The following is a 27,672-nucleotide window of genomic DNA, read 5'->3' as shown; positions in this document are numbered from 1 at the left end:
AATGTATTGTATTAAAGAAAATCACTTTATTAAAAAACAGGAGATCTGATTCTATAAAGGGGCTAAAAATTGCACCCGAAAAATGACAGACTATGAAAAGCAATATAAATATTAGCTTGCGACGTGTAAACAAAAACAAATATTTTAGTGTGGATTCAACCAGTGTAGACAGAGAAACTTTACTCTCTGCAAATGATTTGTAACAGTTCAGACTGCATGTTTGCATGTTGCCAAGCTACAGATATGATTATTTAAACGGGTTATTTACTGATTAGCATACTATGTTAATGTACGCTAATGTGAATGCAAAAGGTCTCTTAGAAGCAAGTTAACAAATGACTGGGGGAATTATTTAGCTTTTTTTTTTTCCTTTTTTCTCCCCCCTAGGTTGCTTCTTCAAGTTATAACGGGCCTCCATTGTACACCGGAAATTGGGCCCACAAATAAATTAACCCAAAATACTCTTCACGAAAAAAAAAATGGGAGAAATGGAGGGGAAAAAACCCCATTTGATAAAATATATAGAAAAAAATAGAGGGGGGGATCGACAAATATGCAAATTTGCATGTGGCGCACAGTATGCAGGAGTCCACTGTATATTTAAAGTTGAGTTTTCGTAGTAGGTAGTAGTAGTGGTTTGTTTATTAATCAGGATTTCAATATCATTCAATAAATTGTGATTTAATTTTTTTATAATCGCCCAGTCCAACATCTAACGCAGTGCACTCATTTTCTGTCTTTACCGTCCACAGTTGAGTGGCATGTTTGAAAGTTGGGTGGCTAAACTGGTGTCGGCGCTGTATGAGCGAGAGCTGCTGGCCAACGTCATTGTGGTGGACTGGCTCAGGACGGCCCAGAACCATTATGTGGTCGCAGCCCAGAACACCAAGGCGGTGGGGCAGGAGGTGGCGCGCTTCATTGACTGGATTGAGGTCAGCGTCCCCCATTAGGGTCGCGGGTGAACTGGAGCATATCGCAGCTCACTTCGGGCTACAATTGAATAAGTGTGAATAAAACAAATCTCTCGCGTACTTCTCATGATTGGCGTTTGACAGGAAACCACCAACATTCCTCTTGACAACCTGCATCTGATTGGCTACAGCCTAGGTGCTCACGTGGCAGGCTTCGCGGGAAGCCATGCGACAAACAAAGTTGGAAGAATCACAGGTAAAATGCAACTAAAAGAACCCCCCCTAAAAACACATTAATGCTGCTTCCGTCAGCGCTGACACGCCCATCTCTGTTTGCAGGTTTGGATCCGGCCGGGCCCGACTTTGAGGGCAAGCACGCCCACTGGCGCCTCTCCCCAGATGACGCCGGCTTCGTGGACGTCCTCCACACCTTCACCCGAGGCTCTCTGGGTCTCAGCATCGGCATCCAGCAGCCTGTGGGCCATGTGGACATCTACCCAAACGGAGGAAGCTTCCAGCCGGGCTGTAACCTGAGAGGCGCTCTGGAGAAGATTGCCAACTTTGGGATATTTGGTGAGAAATAAAACATTTTTTTTGGGGGGGGGGGCGGCCCGGTGGTCGACTGGTTAGTGCGTTGGCATTTCAGTGCAGAGGTGCAGGGTTCAATTCGGCTCCTGCCTTCCTGTATGGAGTTTGCATGTTCTCCCCGGGCCTGTGTGGGTTTTCTCCGGGTACTCCGGTCTCCTCCCACGTTCCAAAAACATGCATGGCAGGCTGATTGAACACTCTAAATTGTCCCTAGGTGTGAGTGTGAACGCAGATGGTTGTTTCGTCTCTGTGTGCCCTGCGATTGGCTGGCAACCGGTTCAGGGTGTCCCTCGCCTACTGCCCGAAGACAGCTGGGATAGGCTCCAGCACAACCCGCAACCCTTGTGAGCTGATCGGAAAATGGATGGGTGCATTGATAACAAATTTTGCTAATAAAGTGGCCCACCGCATACACATGTTTGACATCTGCGGATTTATGTGCGTATTCCAATGTAAGGTAATAAAAGTAGCATTTCTTCTCCAAGTGAAAGTCAAACTCTCATTGCAACAGATTCAATGAAGCCCGTTAATACCCACCTTTGGTTCTGACTTGAGTACAAAATCGGGGCGTAGGAATGGAACCCCGTTGTAAACTGAGTAGCTCCAATAGGTAATTTGTCATGTTGTGTGTACATAAAGTAGAGGCAGTCTCGGTGTCCAACAAGGCATCACATGTGCGCTATTAGTCCAAACAAAAACAGTCCGGCAGCTTGGCTCCGCATTGCTTGTCACTAATCGGTCTTAGTGGCGAACATTGTTACTGCCACTCACACAATGACCCCATTCACAGCAGGCTGAACAGGAGCAGAGGGGCCCAAACGTGGCTCAAATGAGTCTTTGTAGAAATCGGCACTCCCGATTTTGGCTCACGGTCCAGTTTGCTCAATGGATGAGTACAAATGTAACCACTTGCCTATTTCTTCCGCAGCCATCACCGATGCGGTCAAGTGCGAGCACGAGCGCTCTATCCACCTCTTCATCGACTCGCTGCTGAACGAGCAGGAGGCGGCCAAGGCCTACCGCTGCGGCAGCAACGACAGGTTCGACCGCGGCATGTGCCTCGGCTGCCGTAAAAGCCGCTGCAATACTGTGGGCTACGACATCAGCAAGGTCCGCAAAGCGCGCAATGTGCAGATGTACACCAAGACCAGAGCCACCATGCCGTTCAGAGGTGAGTGCTTTGCGACCCAATTATTCACCACCGAGCTCCTGCAAAACAGGAGATCAGCATCAAATTGGTATTTATCATGAAAGCAGTATTGCAGTACAATGCGGATTGAATTATTTTTTATTGCTGACTTTGATAATGGTGATCACAGTCCTGAAGTTCTAATTAAAAATGGCACAAAAAAAACCATTCAAAACAAAACACATTTTTCATCAAACCCAGAGTGATATTGTTATCATTTCATGATTAAGACATGTGGCATGAATATCAAGATAGCTGACATCCCCGCGGATCAAATTATGTTCATGGAGCAAGCCGCAACTGGTGTGTGAATACACATACGGCAATGTTCCGCTTTGGCGAGTTCTGTCTGAAAGGCGAAGCCAATCCCAGCTCTACTGTTTGGCCCCCGAATGCGCCAATTAGCCAGGAATGCGGTGTGAAAATGGCAAGGGGGCTCTTTGGCAAAATACCCAAGCATCCAATGGGAGTATTCCAAGCTACTATTCTTGCTCATTTCACTGCTCTTTGGGTTTTGAACGTGTTCAAACAAACGAAACAAGCTTTGAATTAATGAGCTCAAATGATCAAAAGGCAAAATGGTGGCCAAAAATGGAACGGTTTGCCACGGATGCCGTGGCATTGCCTCAAAGGGCTTGTTCGGCGTCCAATCAGCTTGCTGTGATGTCATCTCCCTCTCACAGCTTCTGGGGATGCTCCTTCGTTCACATTGTTTCTGGCGATTGTGATCATACGCTGACCTACTTGCGTCTTCAATTCGTCATCCGGCAAGTGTCTCTAAAATGGATGCGGTTCTCCTTATACAGTTTACCACTACCAGCTGAAGATCCACTTCTTCAGTAAGGTCAACCGCTCGCAGATGGAGCCCTCGCTGACCGTCTCGCTGTTTGGAACCAAAGGGGAGGCGGACAACGTGCAGCTAAAGTTGTGAGTGTGCTATCAAATCGAGCTTCTGTGTCAAGAGAGTTGGGGTAAAACAGCAGTAAAAAGTTAAAACGCGCCGCTGCGTGTCCGCTGCACAATAACGGAACAAGAAAGAAGCATAAAGATTAACAATATGGTAAAACATGATTTTTGTTTGATGTGTTGGCTTCATGGGTAACGTTGAATGTTTTATGACATCCTCCGGTAAAACATTAACACTTCGTCCCGATGGTTGACCAGGAAGGAGAAAATCGCAACAAATAGGACGCATTCCTTCCTGCTGGTGACCGAAAAGAACATCGGCGAGCTGTTGATGTTGAAATTCAAGTGGGAGGAGTCAAACGGCTGGTCAGCCTCCAGTATGTTAAAGATGGTTTCTTCCTGGTGGTCCGGCGACTCCGACGGCGCCAACATGGAGGTGCACAAAATTCGAATCCGGGCTGGAGAGACGCAACAAAAGTAAGTCAATGGGTTTTAACGAAAAGACAGTTAAACTATTCACCAAAAAAAAAGGGAGGGATATTCTGCATTTTGGGTGAAATAGTGGAGGGAGTGCATGATTCCTAACTGTGACGTGTTTTCCAGGGTGGTGTTCTGCATAAAAGATCCCGATTCTTCCAACTTAACACGGGAGCTTACCTTTGTCAAATGTAAGGACACATGGCGAACCAACACAAAACGCACTTCCAAAAGGTAAATAAGCTTCTTCCACCTGCTTTATCTCTACAAAAGAATCCATTTGTCAAGGTTTTGTCAATATAAACATCTTTATCGGTAGAATAACCTTGGAGGCCCACTGACCCTGCGGAGAAAACAACCTTCACTACCCGTGTGTCCTTTTCAGCACTTAGTAGATAATTTATGTGATGTTCATAATCCCAAAGACGGTGACTTGTATATATCCACGGCAGTATGTCCTTTTTTAAATTTTTTTATTTAAAACCTCATACATGTTAATATTATCAACTAATTGTATGTTTTATGAGTCATTGATTGGTGTTATCGTGATGTGTATGTCGGCACTCTTGTCATCAAATAGTCTGACGATATTTTGAGGTACTAATGTCCTATTGTATTGGTATTTATAGATAACACTGTCAAAACGTATTTTTTTTCTCTTTTTGGCTGCTTTTGCACGGACATAAACCCCCCGGAAGAAACGAATCGATACAAAATTAATAAAGAACCTGTGCTATGAAAACATACAGGTAGTCGGCCATCCTCACTTCATTTAGTAGTTTTGACATTTTGACTTTCAAGCGAAATCTCCTTTATTTTTCTAAGTCCATGTAAATGTTACCCATAGTGCCCTATAGACTGTTACCATCCCAAAGAGACAGGGATTTTCTTTATTATTTAAAAAAAAAAAAATTGTTATTGTGATAAAAGTGTTCTACGAAATAGTGTATTTATGTACTATATTACATATAATATGTATGTGACCTAACAAAGCATTCACCGCTGTGGCCCCCAGCACGGCATGTGACTGTGGGGAACTGGATCAGTGTGCCTTATGTTCAACAAAGCGCTTTGTTGCTGCGTGTTTTATGGGTGCTTTATGGTTGTCATGACAACAAAGTGACATTACTACTGTCTCTACTCAGTTACACCTCTGCACTGTGAAACGTTGCTCGGCTGGTACCTCAACAAACGCCTAACGTTGTTGTTTTAATATGGTTGCTTTGTTGTTGTTGTTGTTGTTTTTTTAATGTGGTACAATAATGATTGGAAATCAATACAGTAATAATTGTCTTTTATTCAGCAGGGTATAGGACAGGCCACTTTATGTTCTAATAACGCCGTATGTTGTAATTTTTCTGACTGGATGGTGTTGTTTTGTGTTTGGAAACAGCACATGACATAATTCCGCCATTTTTCTGCATTGGTACGTCATTTGTGGGTGACACTCCTCAGAGATCGGAACTGTCATCATTGTGACTTTATTTTACACCTCCAAAGTACGTGCACAAATTCTGTTTTTGCACCGATCGCAGGGGTGGGCATTTTAAAACCGTGTACAGACAGGATTTGATGTAAATAAGAAATAATGGATTTTTGGTTTCGTGTAATCTGATCTCCTTGTAGATAAATGTAAATATGTGGTGTTAAAACGTGTATTTTTAATAAACAACACTTGAGGGGTCACATTGTCTTTTATTTTTTATTAATTTTTTTTTGCTTTTTGATAAAGAAGTGTAAATAGTTGTCAATTGACTTGAAAACAGATTGTCCTTGCACCGGCCTACAGCACTGCGAATTGTCAAGCTGACCCAAGTTCACAATATAGAAAGATTAACCAAGACATTCATAGTGAAGTTTTTCATGAGGATTCTGTTTTGCGGTGTAGGTATAGCTAGCTAGCTAGCTAGCAACCTAGCTAATTGCTCACTTTATTGGGAGAAATTGGCTTTGTACTCAAGCAATTGCGCTAAATAACCACTGATATGAACATAGGTGCTCAAGTTCCGAAATACTGTAGTGGTAGAGGTGGGGGGGGGGGGGGTTCTTGCCAGACGTGCAAGCATGTCACAGTACCAGTTTCGCCACGGCCTCAAAATGGTGAAAACCCGCTAAATGCTATCTCCGCAATTCAGTATTACCTGTACATGGTTCTCATCATTCAGACGTTTTCAGCAATTATGTACAACATATACAAAGCTCAGAATGTACAGGGAATGTCATTGTAAATGTACATTTTCAAGGACAGTACATTCATTTTTACAAAGAGTTTGCCGTGTGTCACAATTAGGTGAGCCCTTGTGAAGTATTTGGGCCAAAAGTCATGACAGCACTTCACTGTTGTACCAGTAGAACACCAATGTGATGGAAACCTGGACTCCAATCAGATCATGCATTTGCACTCGGGTTCAAAGACAACGAGGACATGGTGACAGAATGGAGGGAAATACCTCCCGCGTTTGTTGGGTCCACATGGAAAGACCCTTGCAGTCGCGCTTGGCTGCAGCTGGGAGCAACCGTGACTTTTTCCATGACGCATGCCGTAACATGAGCAGGCATTTTATTGGACGAAAACATGTCATGTATAGCCACAACATGGACAACAAACAGATCATGGAAGACCTGAATAATTATAGGGGAGATTCAATTATTTTAAAATGGCCCCCGATGGTTGCAGTATTTTAAATGTAGTGACATTCTAATGTCTTTCAGTTATCACTGATAGCCTTCTAAGTTTTGATAAACGTATCTGTAAATGATTTCTTTGGGTTAGCTCCACTCACAGACTCAGTCGTCTCCTTGCATTATCCCTTTACTGTATTCCTTTCCTTCAGGTCAAGTAGGTTGCAAGTATTTGATGGTAATTATTGAGTTTGATGATTTTTGTTTGAGTTGCAGAACATGACATTCATATCTGTATAAGGGCATTCGTTGCGAATATAAATATGTGTTTGGAGATGCTAGTAAAATCGCTAAGGTCGCATTAAGCCCCCTGAAGGGCAAGCAGGTGGTGTTTAATATGAAGAAAAAAAATATCTAAATATCAGTTGTTAATTCGTCTGATGCCTTTTTAATGTATTTCATCTGTATTGAGTATTGCTCGATGTAACCAAATCTGTCTCTCCAAGGAAGTTACTGGAAATGGGACACGAAATCCACCCCAGACAAATTAAATGTATTTGATCTATCTTCAGGGTGAGTCACTCCAGGTTTCTGGTATCCAGTGTTTGGCCACAGAGGCAGACAGTGCAGCCCATTATTGCAGACAGTATCAGGATAGCCAACAAGATGGCCCACCAGTGAGCCTGCGGACACAAAAATCCATTTAATTGTGGGTCTACACATTTGTCGAACAAATCATGAAAATCTGCTTATTTTTGATGCCCGTCCTGAATGCATAAAAAAAAAAAATACACTTCATTGAGGTGCTCTTAAACCCGGATGAGCATTCCAGATTCGCCACGCTGTCAAGAAGATCTAAAGTCGCTACCTCACACCCAAACATCTGAAGAAGGCTTCATTCACCAACATTCCCCCACACGTTAAACTGAGAAACAAATTTATCGCAAACATCAGCTGCAATTACTCTTCAACCCCTGAATCAGAATTCAGCATGTTGGAAATTGTTGATGATGAATCTTGTTTTGAGCCTGAACTGATTCACATTTTCCTGTTAAATTATATGATATGCACAAGGTGTTTGGTGTTGTTTTATGTATTGACCATTCTTTGTTTTCTTTCAACTCAGCCTTTAATTTTAGATGAGCTTCTCAACCTTCGGCTGTGGAAGAGATTCTTATTCTGCTAAATGCTAATCTAGTTGAAACTTCGTTACGTTCCTCTCACCAAAGATCCTGAAGAGGTTAGAAATCAGACTGTGAATGAGTTCGTCCATCATTGTATGCTCCTTGCACAATCGACTTGCCTTATCTTCTTACTTGGCATATTATGGTCAAACCATTTTTTTCTTAGGAACATTTAAACAATGGTGTCAAATATACGGCCTGTGGGCCGGAACCGGCCCCGACGCGGTTCGATCAGGCCCACAGGATAATTTAAAATGGAAAAAAATGCATAAAAGACAGATTTAATATTTACATTTAGATTTTATATGCACATGTGCAAATGGTTTAAAAATTCATTTTTTTTAATAAATCTTGTTTAATCTTGAAATGCAGTACTATATTTTTCAATTACTTATTAAAGTTTTGTGCTTTTTTTACAATCAGTGGGATCAGTTGCAATGCATATATGTGAATGATAAAAGTAAATTGCGCATTTGTCTAAAGAAATCTAAGGGGTTTCATGACATGTTTTGTAACATTTTCCTAATGTTATTGTGCTTCACTATACCAAAACCAAAAGAAAGACATGATATTTTGGTTATTTATAGCAGAATATGGTATAATTTTAATGGTCCGGCCCACTTGACATCTACCGAGGCTGTATGCGGCCCAAAATGTGAAATGAGTTTGACACCCCTGATTTAAACCGTTGTCCAGCTATATTGTCTGTTTGCCCCTTTGAAGTTCGACTTCCATAATTACCTTCATCCACTCTCCCATGTCTTCAAATTCATCAAGGTTGAGAAAGGAGTTCTTCAACCTGGCGATGGGGCCATCTGCATCCAGCAGGCGGCAAATGTGGAATTTGTCGCAGTAGCCTTGATTGGCCATGCATGGCGCACCGCCCACCAGGGGCAAAGCCTTTCTCTGGAAGTGACGGACCAACACGGAGGAGGTGGTGCTAGCACATGTCTCGGGCTCACCTGCCATTTGTTTGCAGAAAATAGAATTGGACAAATGGACAGCAAAAACAGATTAGTCACCATAGTGTCTAATTTCAATACTGTTGCAATAAATCAATCTGTCCTTGGGATGTAACTTTGGAACCAACCACATTATCCTGTTTGTTGTTCGGAGTTAGGTTAAAGGAACACAACAAGGCCCCAAAGGTGGCTTCTATGCAAATTGACATAAGCTGACGGAACAGGAAAGTGTAGGAATGTCAACAGATTTCTGGAGCACAAAGGTGCATTGGGCTATGAGGTTACCGGGCTGCTGGCAACACAGGTGGCATTTCTGCTTCTTGGAATCACCCGGACAGTCACACTGCTCCAACATGTGTTTCACACACACAGACTCGGCACAGACCTGCAGACCCCGGAAAAAAAAAAAACCCTCAACATTTGTAAATTAGGACGGGTGTTCGTATTAATATGGAGATTAAGCACTAGTCCAAAACGGAATCTTACTTATTGAGTCATAGAAAAGCGAAACATGTCTCAATCCTGGCTGCTCGGTACATGATGGCTAAATTGACAATAATACAAATGTACACTGCAAGTGTTTTTATTCTTTGTAACTCCCTGACTTTTTTTTTGCGTTCGTCACTCCCATTTGTAGAAAAGGGTGAGTGCATAATTGATTATTTTTCGTGTGTGCCAACTTTCTGTTTGCATGTTCTGTTTCACATGGATCATTTTGAAAAATCTTTCCCTTAGGTGTGCTAAATTGGTAAATTGTTTTTCTCTCTCTGTCAGCACTGATTGACCGGGGCTGGGGTCAGCCCAGAATGTCTCCTCTCACACAGAAAGCCAAACTGACTTGGCCGTAGCTGTCCTGTGAGTCTGACTCGGATCATCTGTATAGAAAATGAAATTGTTTTTCGGTCTCACCCCATTCAGGCAGACACGAGTCCCTTGACTGCAGAGGCTGAGGTTTTCTTTTGGCCTCGGATCAGGGCACACAGGTGAAAGACCCGAACAAATGCTGGCCATCTGACAGTCCGTCTCTTCGTCACAGGCTTGGGCCTCTGACTTAAAACTGCACTCCTGACTGCAGCAAAGGCCCTGACTGGGACTAGAAAAGAGAGAAGGCACATGCTGGCTGCACAGATGCTACATCACAAGTATCAAATTCAAGGCCAGCAGGTCAGATCTGGTTCGCCAAGTCATTTTTTATGCCCAGTGAAAGCTTGCTACAAGTACAATATTTTCTTGATTTACATTCAGAACTACCTGTCTATTTGAGTTCTCACATTGCAGAGCAAGTTAGTTAAGGGACAAAAAATTGGGTAACTGGCTTGCTCGCTAACTAGCTTCTAGCTAGCAACGTCAAACTTGTTGACTCATTTGAAACAGCATCACAGCAGTGTGCAATAAAGCAAGCGGAGAAAAAAAGTAGCATGGTACAAAGACAAAAAAAGTGTTATATTTATCGACACCACAGGTGTCAAAGTCAAGGCCTGGGGGCCAGATCTGACCCGCCACGTCATTTATGTGGCCCGCGAAAGCAAATCAAACATGTCAAGTTCCACGATGCTTGCTAAAGTCTGAACCAAAATTTTGAATTGTCATATGTAATCCACAATAACAGTCATTATTCTTCACTTTTGATTTTAAAACTAGTAATTCATAAATGTGTTGTGCGCTGTGTAATATGTGGAGGTGATTAAACATTTATATGGTTTCCCAAAATTCATAACGGCCCTCCAAGGCAAAACGTAACCACAATGTGGCCCGCGACAAAAATGAGTTTGACACCCCTGATCGACACAGCTCCAACTATTACTGCATTTCTGTTGCATCCTTTATTTTTTTTCATCGAGAAGACGAATTTGTTGCCGATGCATTTTCCTTAAAGTACATGATATAAACTGTTGAGGTTTCATTTTAAAAGTTCCAAACTCTATCTCATATAACCAGTCCCCGTAGAAAACCATAACTGCGAAGCCATGTCACAGGCTTCATTTCAGTGAAAAATGACAATAATGTTCGATATTCTTACGTACACTCCATAGTCTTTTATTTGAGCGAGATACATGTAATTTTCAAGAAAGGTTTGTCTTTTGTGTTTCTGAACAATATTTGATGAAAATGAGACGCATTTTTATCATAGTTGCAAGACACAAAGCCATCATTAAGTATCAGTACTCAGTATCAGTTCATGGTATCGATGTGGCCTGTGATGAAAGTTAAGTGTGAAATCGCTGTTGTGTAAGGAGCTCTGCGGGTGTTTTTACCCACACTTTTTTGGCAGGTGAGTGTATTCAAAAATGTACCTGCATATTTTGCCAGGCTTGAGGCGACACTGCACCCCTACTTGCTCTTTAGCGCTGTAGCAGCAGAGGTCTGTGTCATTGTGTCCCACATCGCACTCCTCGCCTTCCTCCACTATCTGGTTACCGCATATGGGCTGATCACTGACTGGCCGCAGAGAGAGCACGTGTAAATACTGTGACAATCCAGAGATAATATTTATCGTGACTCACGCTTGTAAAATGTGAACACGTGCTCACCCACGAAGCAATCGTCCTTCTTGAGGCGCAGCAGCTCACTGATGTGTTTAATGCTGCAGGGGGACAGTTTGTCGTTGTTTTCACGCACATCATCTGTGGCCTGAGGAAACATCAGGTATCGGCCCTTTCCACCGGAGGAGCCTAGGTCGCCGCAATTAGTGCCTTCATCGTGCTATTACAAAAAAAAAGACATACATTAAGACTAGATTTGGTTTCAATGTACAGCTCGAAATATCTAATGAGATCCAATACAACAGTATTAGTGATGTCACATGGGAAAAATGACAGTGCACCACTTATAAACGTAAAACTTCTGCTTCACACCACAACATTAGTGCACTCTAAAGTGACAAAAGCTCCAGTCCACAAACTGCCTCTCAAATTAACTTTTTTTTAAAATTCCTCACGATTCCATCTTTCTGTGCCGGATGTGCGTGCACTCATGGCCAACAACAAGGCGCTCTAAAGTGGCCACAATAGCATATTGTTGAGGGAAGATGCATTTTCAGGCATGAGCTAGTTAGGCATGTGCAGTTAGCTAGCTAAGCATGCCTAGCTTGCTAACCGCACATTTCAGTTGTACCTCTGTGGCGACTGAAGATGCTCAAATTCTCTTGTAGTTTGGGTGTGTGTGTGGGGGGGGGGGGGGGGGGGGGGGATTGAGCCTCGTTTCAGTCACGATCCAAAAATTTGAAAAACCGAAAAGTTGACAAACAATTTCGCGCTACATCTCCCCAATTGACAACGATATGGAATTGGAAATTCCTCCATTGTGAGACAAATAAAGGTTTTCCTATCTTATCTTATATCGTTCTCAGTCTTTACACACCAATTATCTTCAAACATGTATGATTTATTTCAAAACAGATCTCTGGATTCACTTTCCAAGGTCTTTAATGTTACAAATATTCCAAATCCAAACAATGTGAAGTGGTCCTTGCATTTTATGCTGCTTGACACCCAATCAACTAAATAAGCTTTTTTTTTGTTGTTAAAGTGTCAAGTATTCAGCTGTAGACATAAAAAGTAAGCAAATAAATACGTAATCAAGTGAGATCCTCCAGGAGGCCAGAACTCTGTGTCATTGACAGCCACCGAGCCTTTATCTTTGTTGTATCATGTCGCCAGTCAAGATTGCTGTCGAGTGTGATGACCCTGAAGGAGCACGGGAATGTCATGTTCTCTATTGAAAGAACAGTAAGCCCCTCTTGCTTTGCTCTCGTATTTGTAAAACATCTTTAGGAAGAAATGTACTGCTAACGCGATGGGTATCCTCCCCCCCAAACTTCCTGTAACAATATGTAAATTAGACCGCAAACATTTCAAAACCCAACACAACCTATAAATTGTCCAATTCAATTGGAAAAAGAAACAAATCTGGTATATTAGGAATTAAAACTAGTCCAAGACTTTACGGATAATCGTTCACCCTAATGGCGTTGTCTTCTCTATCAGTTAGCAACATCTGGACTTAGTCATTGTTTTACATTTCAAATAATATATTTGAAGTAGGGTGTGTTCCCCCTTCTTTTTCCATTGTAATCACGCTCACGGAAGGGGCCAATTAAAGACGGAAACTGTGCCATAGTTGACTTGTAACCGCACTTCCTTTGAGTTGAAAGGGGGTTGCTTCAGTAGGGGAATGGGCTACAAAATGGAGTGACCCTTTTAAAAATAATATTTCTCTTCTATTGTGTACATTTGTGACCAGGAAATATATGGGCGGTTGCGGATGGATAGTAACTTATCTTGCACGGGCAACTGTACAGTAAATAAGAGGGGGAGATTAGAAGGATGGGATGTAAACAAGTTAATAGCTGTTTGGATGTCATTGCTATGACACAGTTACTCAGACATCCTCTCAGACTCCACATCCATCTGCACGGGAGTAACAATACAAGCGAGGCCAGAGATTGACGTAGTAGAACTAATCAGCTCAGGAGTAGCTCTACAAGATTCTTTTTGCTCCATGGAGTCGTGCAAAAAAGGGAGGCCTGAGTGAAAAGACACGTTTGGCAGAGTGAAAAAAGGCTTGTGGGTGTTTCCAGTAGAACACATAAAGGTGCATACGTGCATCCGGTGTGTGTGCGCATATAGGCTGTGTTTTGTCATGGTGATTTCCTGGCGACGGCAGCACTGAAAAGGAATTCAGTAAAGCCGGTAAACATACAGAATAGCCCAACACAAAGACACGTATGGAGAAAAGTCCGCTTTTTTTGTGAGAAAGGAGGCAACAAAGAGGGTTTCCGGCGTTTTGTTATTTCGGTGTTCGGACGAGAAAATTCTCCTGCTTGCGCAGTACCGACACACACGCTAATATTTTTGTACACTGGGTTTAAGATTGTAAGATGTGATGAGATATTGGAGAAAGGCGACTGACCGGAGATCCAAGACTGTGTCCGAGTTCGTGAGCGAGGGTCAACTGGACGTGTCGAGGAGGCAGGAACTGTCCGTAGTTCTGAATCGTGACCAAACCTGTGTTCAGGGTGGAAGGGCGGCCATTACGAAGGGTGGTGTACTGCGAACAGATACCTCCCCAGTTACCTGAAGACAAGAAGAGAAAAGGAGCTGAATTTTTATTTGATGCGGTGATTAAAAATAAATAAATAAATAATCGAGCTTGTTTCAAATGTGACTGATGGTGTTGCGGTCAAGGTCAGTCTATCAAGTTCTTCCACACTCAACTCACCCAAGCATGCTTTGCGCGTTGCCACAGAAAAGCCATAGAGACATTTTTTCAAACATAGCAATCTCTGATTGACTGCTTTTAGTTATTTCACTAATATATGAATTAATACCTTGTGGAAGTATATGCTTGTTTCTATGTAATCACATATACAGTGGTGCCTTGAGATACAAGTGACCCGACTTACAAGTTTTTTGAGACGCAGCCATTGGTGGCAGTGAACTCAACGCACCTCACTTTACAACAAGCGGCACTTTCGCATGGTGAACCCCTTTTTCAAAAAAAGAAGCTTCGTGCTGTTCATTTATTGCCACTTGCAGTTGAAATTTCCTGCCAAACTAAACATCAAACAAAGAGAAACACATGTGAATTTAAAACAACCATATAGCCTTACTTAAAATCTCTTATCTTAATGTTAATACTTAATGGTAGAAGCCATAGACGGGCTCATGAATAGCACCATTGTAATGCTTAAAAGAATGTGAATTTGAACTCAAACGGTGCAGAAAGACAATTCAACCACAGTCTCAGGCATATACTGTATTCTTCATGCCAATGGCCGAGCTGCGCACACCAGAATTATTTACATTCCGTTTAATTATGACATGACTATACTGTATGTTTTGATAAAGTACATTGTTATGTCGTACCCATTTATTATAAAAGTGTTTTGAGTTAAGAGCATGGTCCACGGAACAAATTAACTGTTTTATATTACCGTATTTAAAAAAAAAAAACAACTTTTAGGTTGAGGACGGAAACATCTATTGTTAATCCATTGAAAAAAGTGCCGTGTCGTGAGCAAAGAATAGACTGTAATGCTTTAATATTGATCAATGATAGGTGTTCACAAATTATAGATATGTTAAAGTTTCTCATAAGGCTCCCTTAAGTAGCAATAGCTTGAACCAACCATGGGTGATCCTGCAACAGGGCCGTCACACTCTTCACACATCCCATTGACAAGGTTGCATAACTGACCTTGAGCTACTGGAAACACAAAGCTTTGCTTGCTCAAGTTATCAACCTAAGAGTCACACAGACAACAGTCAACATGTACGCAGTCAAAACGCCCCACCCCAGCTCTGGGTTTATGTAACGGTTCTAGAAAAAAAGGCTGTGGTGTGTTTACCAACAGCTGGTCATCCTCACATGAATGCAATGAGGATATGCGACGTCATTCAGGTGCCTTCACTGTACAGAAATCGATTGGTCAAAGGGGGCACATATGACAGAGGCGCCTCATCATGGATGACATTATGTGACACGATGACGCATGAAGGTTTTCCTGGAGAAAGCACGTGTCTGAAAACAATGAAACGCAGATCAGCGAAGTTATCTGGCTTCCTGGATCCGAGTGTCCCTGATTACATGACTTTCCCACCACCCTTGCAGCTGCGACGGTCGCCACTGCACCGGCGTATTCTTTTTTTTTTTTTGTTCCTTTTGTCATAGCATCGCTTAGTCAAATTGCCCTGATGTCATATAACACAGGTGTCAAATTCAAGGCCCGGGGGCCAGATCTGGCCCGCCACATCATTTGACGTGGTCCGCGAAAGCAGATCAAACATGTCAACTTCTATGATCCTTTCTAAAATATCTACCATCCATCCATCCATCCATTTTCCGAACCGCTTGATCCTCACTAGGGTCGCGTGGGGTGCTGGAGCCTATCCCAGCCGTCTTCGGGCAGTAGGCGGGGGACACCCTGAATCAGTTGCCAGCCAATCGCAGGGCACACAGAGACGAACAACCATCCACGCCCACACACACACCTAGGGACAATTTAGAGCGTCCAATCAACCTGCTATGCATGTTTTTGGAATGTGGGAGGAAACCGGAGCACCCGGAGAAAACCCACGCAGGCCCGGGGAGAACATGCAAACTCCACACAGGGAGGCCGGAGCTGGAATCGAACCCGGTACCTCTGCACTGTGAAGCCGACGTGCTAACCACTGGACTACCAGGCCGCCAAATATCTACCAAAATTATAAATTCTCATATGTAACAAATAAGAGAGATATTCTAAGCATTTTCTTGTTACCAAACCCCTCATGACAGCAACTTAAAAAATAGCTGAATCAACAGTTTTTCTTGACTTCTTTATCTGGTTTTAGTCATAAACGGCCCTCCTAGTGAAATGGTAACTAAAATGTGGCCTGCGGCAAAAAATGAGTTTGACACCCCTGTCATATAATGTCACCAAAAATTTTAAGCAACATTTTGGAGTGATGGACATGAAAAGAGATTTTTTTTTCCCTGACTCGACTTGCATCATAATACCGTCGACTAAGACAGGTTTTTTACATGTATGATAATTCAGAAGAGGGTTGACCAGCATCCTGAAACAAAACCTTTGACCGTGACTGTTCCTCTGTGTGACTGCAAGGTACTTTATGCTGCACATTTAGCGAGCGTGGATGCTGAGCACCACTAAAGGTCAGCTTCTGCAATTGCCCCCTGGGCGCCACTTCAATGTGTCCAAACTGGCCTGCCATGTGTAGTTTAGGTTAGTCACTTTATTTTTTTTTTTGTAGTTTTTACGTAACACATTTTATGTAACCTGACCTGTGGAATCCCTGATTTTGGGGCGGTGGGGTTGGAGGGGGGGGGGGGGGCGTAATGGAAGTTTGCTTGTCTGTTAAAAATATTCCGGTTTCAGAGAAATGAGAGTTCACCAGGTGTCATTGAGGACTGTGGGAACCAGCTGTGGTCATCTGGATTTCCCATCAGCGTGTTTGTGCGGGCGCGATTGAGATTTCGGCATTACAGCTCGCAAACAATAACAAAAGTGACTCCGTGATTCGACCCCCCAAGGCCGTTTAAGAAACAATGAGCGCAGAGGCGCCAAAAAGGAAACAGCCAATGATCCTTTAATTAATATAGTATGATATGCTGCCCACAGTTAAAAGACAAAAGAACTAATCGGGAATTCTCATTGCACACACTGCTTTGTCTCCCCCACCCCCTGTCCCCTGCATCCGCTAAAAGACTCATTCAAGGAGCCGGGATTCCTAGAAAGAGTCCTGAAAGGCCTCTGCTGTGGATTTTGGCAGATTGAGCACAATAGGACCGGCACATTTTTCTTCCCTTCTCTTACTACTCTTGGCCACAGGAAAGTCGCTGTGAAAGGCTGCTATTCTTAACCGCATGGATGAACACAACCGCAAACAAACTCCGACTCCAGATCCCTTCACCTAACAGCAACAACAAAAACAAGTGCATGAACGAAGGAAAACGAGCTAACTTCAGGAAACATTTCGGCGCGAATAAAATATTACTCTTCTCTTGAGGCACATAAAATGTTTTCACATTGTTTGATACAAACACCCAAACAATGGTCATGGGGATTTCTTTCCCCCTCCAGAGTTCATTGACCTCCCAGAGTTCATTGACCTCTATATTTGAATGAGGTATTCTACAGAGGCAGGATTTATTTCTCCAATGGATTTTAATCCACTTATTTTTTTTTCTTTTTGACAAGACCTTGTGACGATAAGACAGATAGTTACCAAAAACCACACACTAGTCTCAAGGTCAAGGTTGTGCTGATTAGCCTTTTCAAGATGTTATTTGGCCTTTGGGGAGGAGACAATAATGGAGACATTTTAAAGATGGTTTGAAAATGAAAAGTAAATTTTGTTGATCAAAAGGGGCACTTGTTATTGTCATCATGATGTAGATATGCTGCACAAGACAAAAGTTTGTCCCTCATAGAATCTTTAACATTTAATATTTGGTAACCAAATCACAGCTCTTTGTTGATACCGTTCAGTTTTACGCCTCTGCATCCAATGAAATACTATAAAAACGTCATATAAACTCGGTTATAAAAATAGCACATAAAGTCAAGAAATGTGTGTTTTCGGTCAATGATTTCTTGGCAGTAAATCTTATATTGTATGGAAGGAACGTGCATTTGTGGGCCAATCAGAAGAGTACTTCATGTGTGTCATGTCTGTCTGTTTGTTTTGTTATCAGCCGCAGCTGGAGTGAAGGGCGGTTCCCTCCAGCAGGTGAACCTGTTCCGCGTTTACCAATCAAGCCTGCCTTGTATTTAAGGACTGCCAAGCTGCCTATTTATTTTATTTTTTGTAGGATTATTGACCTTGCTTTTTAGACTGCCTCCGGTGTTGTTATTAGAACTTCTTGCTTTGTAAGGATTTTTGCTGGTTTGGTTACGCATGTTTGGACTCTTGCTAGTTTGTTTTGTATATTTTTGGGTTTTGCTGTTACCTTGCCTTTTTGCAAACCTTTTTTTTTTTGTTTGCTGCTGTTATTGAGTCTTCTGTTGAGTTTGAGGTACCGGCAGCATGTGGACCTACGACAGTGCTCAGTAAGTGTCTGCCACATTTGACCAATCCGATTAGGGCCAGTCCGATAGGGCAAATCCAAGATGTTGCTCCGCAAAGTAAAGTTTCATAATTGTTTGGAATACGTCCTAGTAGCATCTCCAAATTGAAGGCCAAGTTTCATATAATGGGATATGCTCTGAAGTGGGCATCCCAAGACGATCATTTCCTCACACTGTCGGCACAGAACTTTCACTGCTTCAAACAACAAAGTGTATGCAGGAAAGTGGTTCGGATTGCTCGATTGTGTCTCATGTGTTGTCTTGTTTTATTTTGTCATTTTATGTTAGCTTTTCCTTTGATGGCGGCGCGGGCACCCGCAGCGGCTCCTCTTGTTGCATGTTATCTTGAGAGGGAAGAAATTTTATCTGTGCTGTATGTTGCACATCAACTTTGACTTTTGCACATGCAGCACATTTGACAATAAAGTTGTACTTGACTTGACAGAAGCGTGGGTATGTGGAAAAATATTCAATTAACCAAATTGTGCGAAAGATGGCTTCGGGCCATCACTGGCAATATTCAGTTTTGCTGCTCATTCCGCAAACGTGTGTTACTTAAAAACAAGGCAGCATATGATTTATTGCCAAGACAGTTGTCACAGCAAACATACTTTTTATGCTATGTTTAAAAAAAAAAAAAAATTCAAGGCAACTGCCTCTTGAGGCACCACCAAACAGTAGATCGTTGCTATCAGTTTAAGCAGAGATGGAATTTGACAGTGGTTTAGCATTTGCCCCCCCCCCCCCCCCCCGTATTGCCATATGAAACTCAACTAGAGGAGGAGTCTGGTGTGATTAATGGGGGTGGTGCGCATACGAGTGTCTGCACGTGTGTTTGCGGCGCACCCTGCTCTTGCCGCAAGAGCACAGGGGTCTCTGAGGCACACATTGGCCAACAGAAGCAATAAACGGGTGGATTTGGGTTAGAGAGATTTGGTTGTCTGAGGTCAAATTTGATGGGAAAACTCATTGACCAGTCACGTGGAGCGGAGAAGTCACAGCAATCCCCATTGGCTACAAATTTTGTGCTCCTCACGTGAGACGTTACCATGGCGATCACGCTGCGGAATGTAGCCTCTCGAAGACATCTGAGGGTGGTGACAGAAGTGGTGGTGTGTTCAGGTGTCAAAGGTTCATTGGGGCCTAATCACATGTCTGCTTTCACACCCCCCCCCCGACCCCCACCTCGGTTTGGCCAATAAAAAGCTGCGTATGAATGACAGGCAGGAAGAGTCCTCTTATCGACACAACTGCCGGAGTTCACCAACTTCCTGCTGCCCAACAATTATGCCGCACTCGAAGCCTGCAAAATATCACCCTTCATGGAAAATTTGTCTTCCATCCAATGTTTTTATTTGAATTTGTATTTTTAGTTCCCTGCATTAAAGACACGCGAAGCAATTTTAGCGCCAGCTATATGCAAAAATAGTATGTGCCTCTTTTAATTTATCGCATGGTTGGGAAAGCTTTTGTCTTCAAGGTTCACATTTGATTTTTAAAACGTGCGTAAGGACCATGCCATGAGCAGATGGGGTTAAAAAAAAATAAAAAAGTCCTTAACGTGTATGTAAAAAAGGTTATTGTGTCAAACGAATAACCCATTTGGTGGTGTTTGGACAAAGAAACCCAATTTTGTTTTGTGCTAAATGTATGACTCAAAGTTGCGTCAATCCCTTTATTTATTTGTAACCCAACTGTTTAATAGTGTAAAAAGAAAAAAGACGCTAGATCTAAAACAACCCAAATGAAGTCAGAAAGGGCTCAACCCAATTTATTAATTGGGGTTATGTATTTCACCCACAAAGTCAAAGGAATGAAGAACCCATTTGGAGTTGTTTGTCACAAACAACCCAATTATGGTTTTGGGGGTTATTCATTCATTTTTGGGTTCAGTACATAGCCCAAAAGGTTGGGGCATTACCTTTTTGGGCCACTTTAAGTTTATTACCCAACTGTTTTTCAAACATATGACTTTGTTAGCTCCTGAGTTAATACCGCAAAACGTGAGCACAAAGCTCCACCTCATAAAGTCCCCAGGCATGCCATTTAACAAACATACTGTATAGGCTCCATCAAACACTGGTTTCGGCTCTGTAGTCATGATCAAGGAGTCATATAGGCAATGAATCAGTGGTGCACCATGCAGAGGTTCAAACACTGATGCGGCGCAGGCAAATATTATTTCACCTTTCAAGTCAAATATCTTGGGGAGAGGGTGGACTGGACACACAAATAGTCTTCCTGTTTCAGTTTGCTGCTTTCACTTCTTCTGTAAGACTGCAATTTGAATGTGTGGATGTTGGGTGAAAACATAGATGTACCCCCCCCCCTCCCAATCTGAAATGTATGTAATAATACATCATTTTGGGATGCATCTGTGCTTGTACATGTACGGGCTTGGCAACTTCCTCTCCAAGTGATGCAAACACAATACAATAAAAATGGAAAATAAATAATTGTTAATGTATGCAATTAGTTGTATGATATAAAATGTCTTTTGTGAGGCCGCAAACCATCAAATGTGTTGCAACTCACCGGCCTTGCCCTCCCAGGCGAGTCCCAGCACTCCGCTGTAGTCTCGGTTGGTTAGCAGGTACGACAGGCAGAAGTTGCCCCAGTTCTTGTCTGAGTAAAGACTCAATAGCTTCTCTGGGCCAATGTAGAGAGGATTCAGAGGATCCGTTTTGTTCTCCTCTGTCATGACCTGATCAGATACCAAATCGATATAACAATGCATATTTTCTTCTGAATTAGTCATACAGCATCCATGCGAGTCAAACATGAAAGCAGCGGCTTATGTTTGAACAGTTCTTTTGCTGTAGAGTGCAGTATCTTCTTACAGTGAGGGATTTGACTTTAAAGTTGATCAGCTTGATGCCGTCAAATTCCACTTTGTCATATATGTCATTGACTGCTCTCATGTAGGAGGCAACCTGGGAACAAACCACAGAAAGATGTGAGGAAATATTAAGGTTTATAGGTCACTTTGGGTGATTGTTTAGAAGAGATTCAATAATAGAGTTCATCCATCCATGATCTGATCCGCTTCATCCGCACAAGGGTCGCGAGGCGTGCTGGAGCCTATCCCAGCTGTCTTCTGGCAGTAGGCGGGGGACACCCCAAACCAATTGTCAGCCAATCGCAGAGCACACAGAGACGAACAACCATCCACGCTCACATTCACACCTAGGGATAATTTGGAGTGTTGAATCAGCCCGCCATGCATGTTTTTGGAATGTGGGAGGAAACCGGAGTACCCGGAGAAAACCCACGCAGGCCAAGGGAGAACATGCAAACTCCACACAGGGAGGTCGGAGATGCAATTGAACCAGGTACCGCTGCACTGTGAGGTCGACTCACTAACCACAGACCCACTGGGCCGCCTTAAGAATAGTTATAGTTTGAAAAATACATCTTTCTTTAATAAAATCTTGATTCGAGTTGTAGTTTTCAGAACTGTTTATTAGCTTGCCCTGATGCAGTTGAATTGACTACCATGTAGAAATGATATATATATATATATATATATTTCCCGACACAAATAAACAAAACTATTCAAGAGCAATATCCTATTCAGTACAATGAAACCCTGCCGCAAATCCAGAAATTCCTAAGCAACTGACATCCACCTAGAAAAGTTTATATTTGCACGTAAGTGCCGGCAAAGCACTTTTTTTTTGATTAGACAAGGTTATGGTCCAACTAAATGAAGCTCCTCCCCTCACTTGACGGTAGTTCCCCGGCACAAAGATGCACCAAATAACAGAAGATAGTTTGGCCTCTTTCAAATCAAAAGGCTCGTGACCAACTTCTTGTCATTCATAATAATATTCAGGCCATAACGGGGAAATGGCACACAGCACCCTTAGGCAACTCCGCTGCGCAGTATTTTCGCCAGCGACCATACCCTTAAAGATGCATTCACACACTCACGTGTGTGAATGTACTGTATAAACAGTGGGAGCTGAACACACACACAAAAAAAAGTTGAACCAGCAGGGGAAACTTCCTTGACTGTAAATATTGACACCTTGGACACAGTAGATGGTGAAAGCAGGCCAGCAGTGATTGACAATAAGCGTTTTGTCTATTTACAACAACAGATCATGTTACAGAATGGCTTACAATGTATTTTCATAGCCCACCTTGCAAGAGTCGGGCAGGAACCCAGGGACGGGTGTGTTTGATTGCTTGGTGTGGAAAGAATGCAAAGGGGGTCAGTGGAATTGATGCGAGGTCAGATAATGGGCAGAGGGATGGAACGGCAACTCAAGACCAATTTACAGGACAAATACTCGTAATTATTAGGTTGTATGTTGCGTTTCTATTGTATTTTGGTAAGTTGACTATGCATTTTGTTGTTAAAACCCACCCCATGCTGTACGCTGTGCTTTTTGCATTGCCATGTCAGCTGTGTGCAGACAGATAGTTATTTCAGTCATGCAGCAGCAACACTTCAATCATTTTGTTCTTTGTTTGCTACGCAGCAAAATGAAATGTCGTGAAAATGGATTTCAGTGAAATTTGCTCAGTAGCTGCAGTCAGACTAAAGGAATACAGTAGTTTATTAAGCTTTTGATTATGATCTGCATATGGAACATTCTCATAGCAAGGGCATAATGCAAATGATTTTTGTCAATCTGGATTCAGAATAGTTTTGTCTCAATCAAAAGATGTGAACTGATTTTGATCCATGTCTTGAGTCTGAATCAGGTATAGGTATCCATATCATTTGTGCAATCCTAGATTGAACAGTTTTTGATCAGTCAGTGTCACACACGGATGCACACATAGGGTAGAAGTCCAAGTGCCCACTTCACAGCAGTGATCACTGGCTCTGTTTGAGTGTAAGGGGTCTTAAATTGCCCTGGCCAATTTGCCAAAATCTGCAAGTGGGGATCTTCTTGAAGTTTCTTATGAATGTAATTTTGCGTGTCGATCTCCTGCAGGGACTCCAGCGAGGCTTTTTATGCATGAAGACTGCGGCTGAATTTAACGGCATTCAGAGGCGCCGCTTCCACTGGTAAGTCGGCAGTGTTCATTCCCACAACGGCGCATTACACATTTCTAACTGCGTGCATGTGCCAAAATACCAAAAGAAAGAAAACTCCACCCATACGAACAATTAGACTGTGCTTTGCGCGAAACTTAAATCTTGAATGTTGATTTAAAAAAAAAAATTGTAAACACACTTCAGGGGCAATTGGCGTGTAGCTTCAATTTGACCCAGTCACAAACTGCACGTGATCAGGCGACTCGGGGACAAAATCTGGCTATTGGTCATTCTTTTAAAGTGAATGTAACACAAAACCTTTGTGGATCCAGCTACACAGTGATTTGGTTTCGCTTTGGCTGACATCTTCTGTGTAGACCCCTTTGCTTTGCAAACATGGGAAATCTCAACCTAGTTGTCAATTCACGGACGAATAAAGTTGGTATGCTTCAAATTATTGCCACTGTGACTTCACAGTCAGGACTCTGGCTGCAATACAATTCAGCACTGTGAATTCAGGAGATTAGAGATTAAATGTGGCTCCATCGGTGATTCAGATTAGTGTATCTGAAAAAAAAATACTCAAGCCAAGTGAGGCAGTTCACTTTGCAAAACAAGACAAACGGTGTGTGAAGGTCACCTGAGCCACAACAGCCTCCACAGACTTAAACTTGTTGAAGTAGCGGTGGTCAGCGGTGAGGTGCAGCAGGCAGCTAGTTTTGGCTTCGTCCGGCGTTCTCCTCACACGGTTCGCGGCCGCCTCCTGTGGGACGCCGACAGGGTCACATAGGGAACTTGTAGTGACAGGAACACAACGGGAACTCTTGGGAAAACATCTGCTCGGACCATTCCACAATGCTCCGAGACTGGAAATGAACTCTACAACCGGGCATGTTGTTAAAAATGGATACCAGTAAATGTTCCGGAAACCATTGTTGAAAAGGGACACCTGGGACACACCATTAGTTGATGAACAATACGTCGGTTACCCTTGGGGAATATTAATTAGTAGACCACATGGATGTGGAGTGACACAAACAATCAAAGTTCGGGCGTGCCAAACCACCTGCATTGCTCATATGGTACTAAGTTGTCAGGACTTTCCGATGCAGAAAGATCCGTTTCCCATTTTATGGTCTCACTTTCCTTTGTTGACATCACTTGTACACTTCTGTGGTGGCATCACAAAGAAGCCAAAGGAAAGGTGAAAGCCTTCTGAAACTCTTTTGAGATGTTTTTGTTTAAATTGTATGTGTGTGTGTGTGTGTGTGTGTGTGTGTGGTGGTGGTGGGGGGGGGGGGGTATAAAGGTAATAGGTGAGGATTATTTTTTTTTTACCTGATAAACAGGTTTCAGGTTTTGGGCAACCGCATTTAGATGTTCTGTACCACAAAATCCAGAATCTGGTCCAGGTCCTCTAGTTGGTAAAACTACATTAAAAAAAAAACAACAACAACAAGCACAGGTCATTCGGATACAAACATCATTTCACTTTCACCACACCGTACTCTTCATTGTTTGCAAATCAGGCATCTACAGAGATCTTATGAATCTAAATTTCATAAACAAACTGGCCGAGACCCTTTTCTATGCCTACCCATTGAAACGGTGCTTAGCGAATATATATTTCGGTGGAACCACGATAAATCACTACAACAGCATTAAGTTTTTATCCCAAGATTGTCCAAAATGTCATTAGAATTTTAAAAAACATGGTCAGAATTGACTGAGCAAGACTGTGGTTACAGGGCACCTACTTAGCCACCCTTACCAGATGTCGTGTAGTAGGAAACGACCCCCAAATAGTCTTTATAATAAAACGCTCTAGCTGCGTAGCCCCGAATTTCACGGGACTATTTTAATCCATTGAAACAAATCAAACATCATCGAGCTGACGGAGTCAGACACTTTCAAAATAGCGGAGACGGGTTGGGTAATGTACCTCGCAATGGGGCTGTCTGATTTGTTAAAAAAAAAAAAAGTGGATTGATGGGCTTGATTTCACTGGAACAGATTTGAGACATCTTTCTTCATCCACGTCTGCAATAATGCTTGCTCACATGGGAGTCATTGCATCCGTACTCATTTCCAAATCATGTTGCGCAGTCTAACGCAGTACTGAAAAAAAAAAAGTGGACTAGGTTGTGCTACAACTGATGATGCCGGTGTCGGATCAGCACATCACGTACAAGCATCTGCCCACAATAACAACCAACCATCCTCTTGCAGCATTCAGTCGAGACAAATAGCCTTAAATTCCCTTAGACGCTGTTGAGTAACATGACCTCAAATCACTTTCACGTGTTGTTTGCAGTCGCACGAGAGAGGGGACGTTTTGTCAGTTAACCGGTGACCCAGAAAAACTTCAAGGCGGGGGGTCGGGGAGGGGGGGCACCCATGGACTAGAGAGCAACACTTGATTGGGTCACACCACTCTACGAAACGCCACCTCAGCCAACTACGTTACTGGGGTTAGTTCGACGCAGGGCAAGTGAAGGAAGGCATTTCCCAGACTGATCTGCCATACACATGTTTTCTCACTTCCAAAACTAAAGAGCTAAAAATTAAATCAAATTAAAACCATGCATACTTAAACCCCAGATCCACTGTGCTTTCCAAGAATTCCACAAATGCAACATGGGAGCACAGCTGCAAAAGTGTCGCTTTTGCGACATTGAAAAAAAAAAAATCATAAAACGCATAACTGATAGCATTACGATTTTTCAACACCAGCAGAGTTCAGCCATGTTTTATAGCGATAATTCTCAATTCATTGGCTCATCCAGAGTGTCCGGGCAAGAGTTACGAAGAAGCAAATATCTGGAAATGATTTATGAGCGGTTGGAGCCAATAATTAACTGCTTTGGCTTTCCCAAAAGAGCGACTGAAAATGAAACTCAGCAGAAATTGAGGCCAAAGGAATCAGGCTACACCATGACAGAAAAATGGCTGTCTTGGTTTTTTTTTTTTAATATTGACATTAAATTCTAAGGGGATAGTTAAGCATTAATGGGGGATGCGTGTTACCGTAAGTCTTCTTGATATCAACCACAAACATCAGGGGTGACCTAGGTTTGGTGCTTGATGAAATGAAAGTATTTGGTAACACGACAGTCATGTCACATGTTAAAGAAAGTACATGAACATTAGTATAGAAAAATGAAGAAAAAATTGTGTATCAATGGTTCTTAAAGTGCAGTATGAGTACCACCATTGGTATACAGGCTACTTCTAGTGGACGCAAGAGAACCGCAAAATTTTGCAGATATTATCTGTACAAAGAAATGGCAGTGGCTTACCTTTTTTTTTTTTATTGTGTACAGTACATATGTTAAAGTTCTGTTTTATTGTATGTACAATACATTTGCAATTCATGTTTTAGAACGACGTGCACTGAAAAAGGTTTTTGCTGAATTTAATTTTATTTCGTCAAGTGGTTGCACGAAATAAAATCATCTGGATCCAGATACTTTTTTTTTAATGATATCTTCGGGCAGTAGGCGGGGGACACCCTGAACCGGTTACACACAGATGAACAACCATCACGCCCTCATAGTCAGACCTAGGGACAATTTAGACTGCGTTCAATCAGCCTGCCATGCATGTTTTTGGAATGTGGGAGGAAACCGGAGTACCCGAAGAAAACCCACACAGGCCCAAGGAGATCATGCAAACTCCACAGAGGAAGGCCGGAGCGAGGATCGAACGCACATCCTCTGCACTGTGAGGTCGACGCGCTAGTGGTTAATCAGACCACCCTGTGCAGCGCCAGAGGTCCCATATCCGAAGGTGATATCATGACATCACCCATCTCAGGGGAGACCACATCCACAAGGTCCTCAGTCCAAATATAAACCCATAACGGGATTGTCGATTGTTGCATCGAAACATCTCGAGCAGGATTGTTTTGCACTTTCCTGTACGATAACTTGGCCTGTAGATGAAAGCGCAGGATGTTGTTTTGCGACGCTGTCAAGGATTTTGTTTGAGCGGAGACAAAGGAAGGCCATGTGTGCTCCCATTCAAAGATTTTGGGAATTTGGGCACACATTCTTGGAAAAAAACGTCATGCTGAGGAAAGAAAAACACACCAAGTTACACATTTGTACTTGATCATGGCAGGCATGAGGCCATTGTATGAAAACCTCCCAATACTAATTTCCCATATTGTTTTGTTGTGTTTCAGTCTAGCTCCCCCTCCCCCACTTCAGTATCACGCCATCTTCATCTCGCTTTTTCTTTTGCCACTTTTGCAGGGTTCCCTACTCC

General features: G+C 42.6%; 2 protein-coding genes and 1 long non-coding RNA gene across 4 annotated transcripts in view; 2 read left to right on the top strand and 1 right to left on the bottom strand.

Moving 5' to 3' along the window:
• The window catches only part of lpl2a (lipoprotein lipase 2 a), a 7,064-nt gene extending 1,307 nt beyond the window's left edge, over positions 1–5,757 (top strand). Inside the window, exons 3-10 of the mRNA XM_086115592.1 lie at positions 753–932; positions 1,056–1,167; positions 1,251–1,484; positions 2,428–2,670; positions 3,495–3,615; positions 3,853–4,071; positions 4,198–4,305; positions 4,391–5,757. Coding sequence (XP_085971718.1) covers positions 753–932; positions 1,056–1,167; positions 1,251–1,484; positions 2,428–2,670; positions 3,495–3,615; positions 3,853–4,071; positions 4,198–4,305; positions 4,391–4,412 — 1,239 coding nt within the window. The 3' untranslated portion in view covers positions 4,413–5,757. The remainder of the gene's footprint in view (positions 1–752; positions 933–1,055; positions 1,168–1,250; positions 1,485–2,427; positions 2,671–3,494; positions 3,616–3,852; positions 4,072–4,197; positions 4,306–4,390) is intronic.
• LOC147202394 (disintegrin and metalloproteinase domain-containing protein 10) overlaps positions 5,747–27,672 on the bottom strand; it is a 25,413-nt gene continuing 3,487 nt past the window's right edge. Inside the window, exons 1-12 of one of the 2 annotated variants that reach the window (XM_086115591.1) lie at positions 25,346–25,605; positions 24,742–24,833; positions 24,044–24,166; positions 21,251–21,343; positions 20,946–21,114; positions 13,751–13,914; positions 11,371–11,542; positions 11,134–11,278; positions 9,749–9,932; positions 9,125–9,224; positions 8,619–8,839; positions 5,747–7,376 (exon numbers count right to left, since the gene is read on the bottom strand). In XM_086115591.1, coding sequence (XP_085971717.1) covers positions 7,272–7,376; positions 8,619–8,839; positions 9,125–9,224; positions 9,749–9,932; positions 11,134–11,278; positions 11,371–11,542; positions 13,751–13,914; positions 20,946–21,114; positions 21,251–21,343; positions 24,044–24,166; positions 24,742–24,833; positions 25,346–25,427 — 1,650 coding nt within the window. In that variant the 5' untranslated portion in view covers positions 25,428–25,605 and the 3' untranslated portion in view covers positions 5,747–7,271. Of the gene's footprint in view, positions 7,377–8,618; positions 8,840–9,124; positions 9,225–9,748; positions 9,933–11,133; positions 11,279–11,370; positions 11,543–13,750; positions 13,915–20,945; positions 21,115–21,250; positions 21,344–24,043; positions 24,167–24,741; positions 24,834–25,345; positions 25,606–27,672 lie in introns of those variants that run through there. The other variant, XM_086115590.1, reaches the window with a different exon arrangement.
• Positions 18,129–27,672, top strand: part of LOC147202393 (uncharacterized) — a 23,421-nt gene continuing 13,877 nt past the window's right edge. The window contains exons 1-2 of the long non-coding RNA XR_015101376.1: positions 18,129–18,392; positions 23,360–23,433. This is a non-coding gene — a long non-coding RNA (uncharacterized LOC147202393). The remainder of the gene's footprint in view (positions 18,393–23,359; positions 23,434–27,672) is intronic.

The sequence above is a fragment of the Hippocampus guttulatus genome, chromosome 7, assembly GCF_054856545.1.
Source record: "Hippocampus guttulatus isolate MCC_2025c chromosome 7, RoL_Hgut_1.0, whole genome shotgun sequence".
In the NCBI taxonomy this organism is placed as follows: Eukaryota; Metazoa; Chordata; class Actinopteri; order Syngnathiformes; family Syngnathidae; genus Hippocampus; species Hippocampus guttulatus.
Note: the sequence above shows the minus strand (reverse complement) of the source record. Positions and strands in the feature narration are given on the sequence as shown.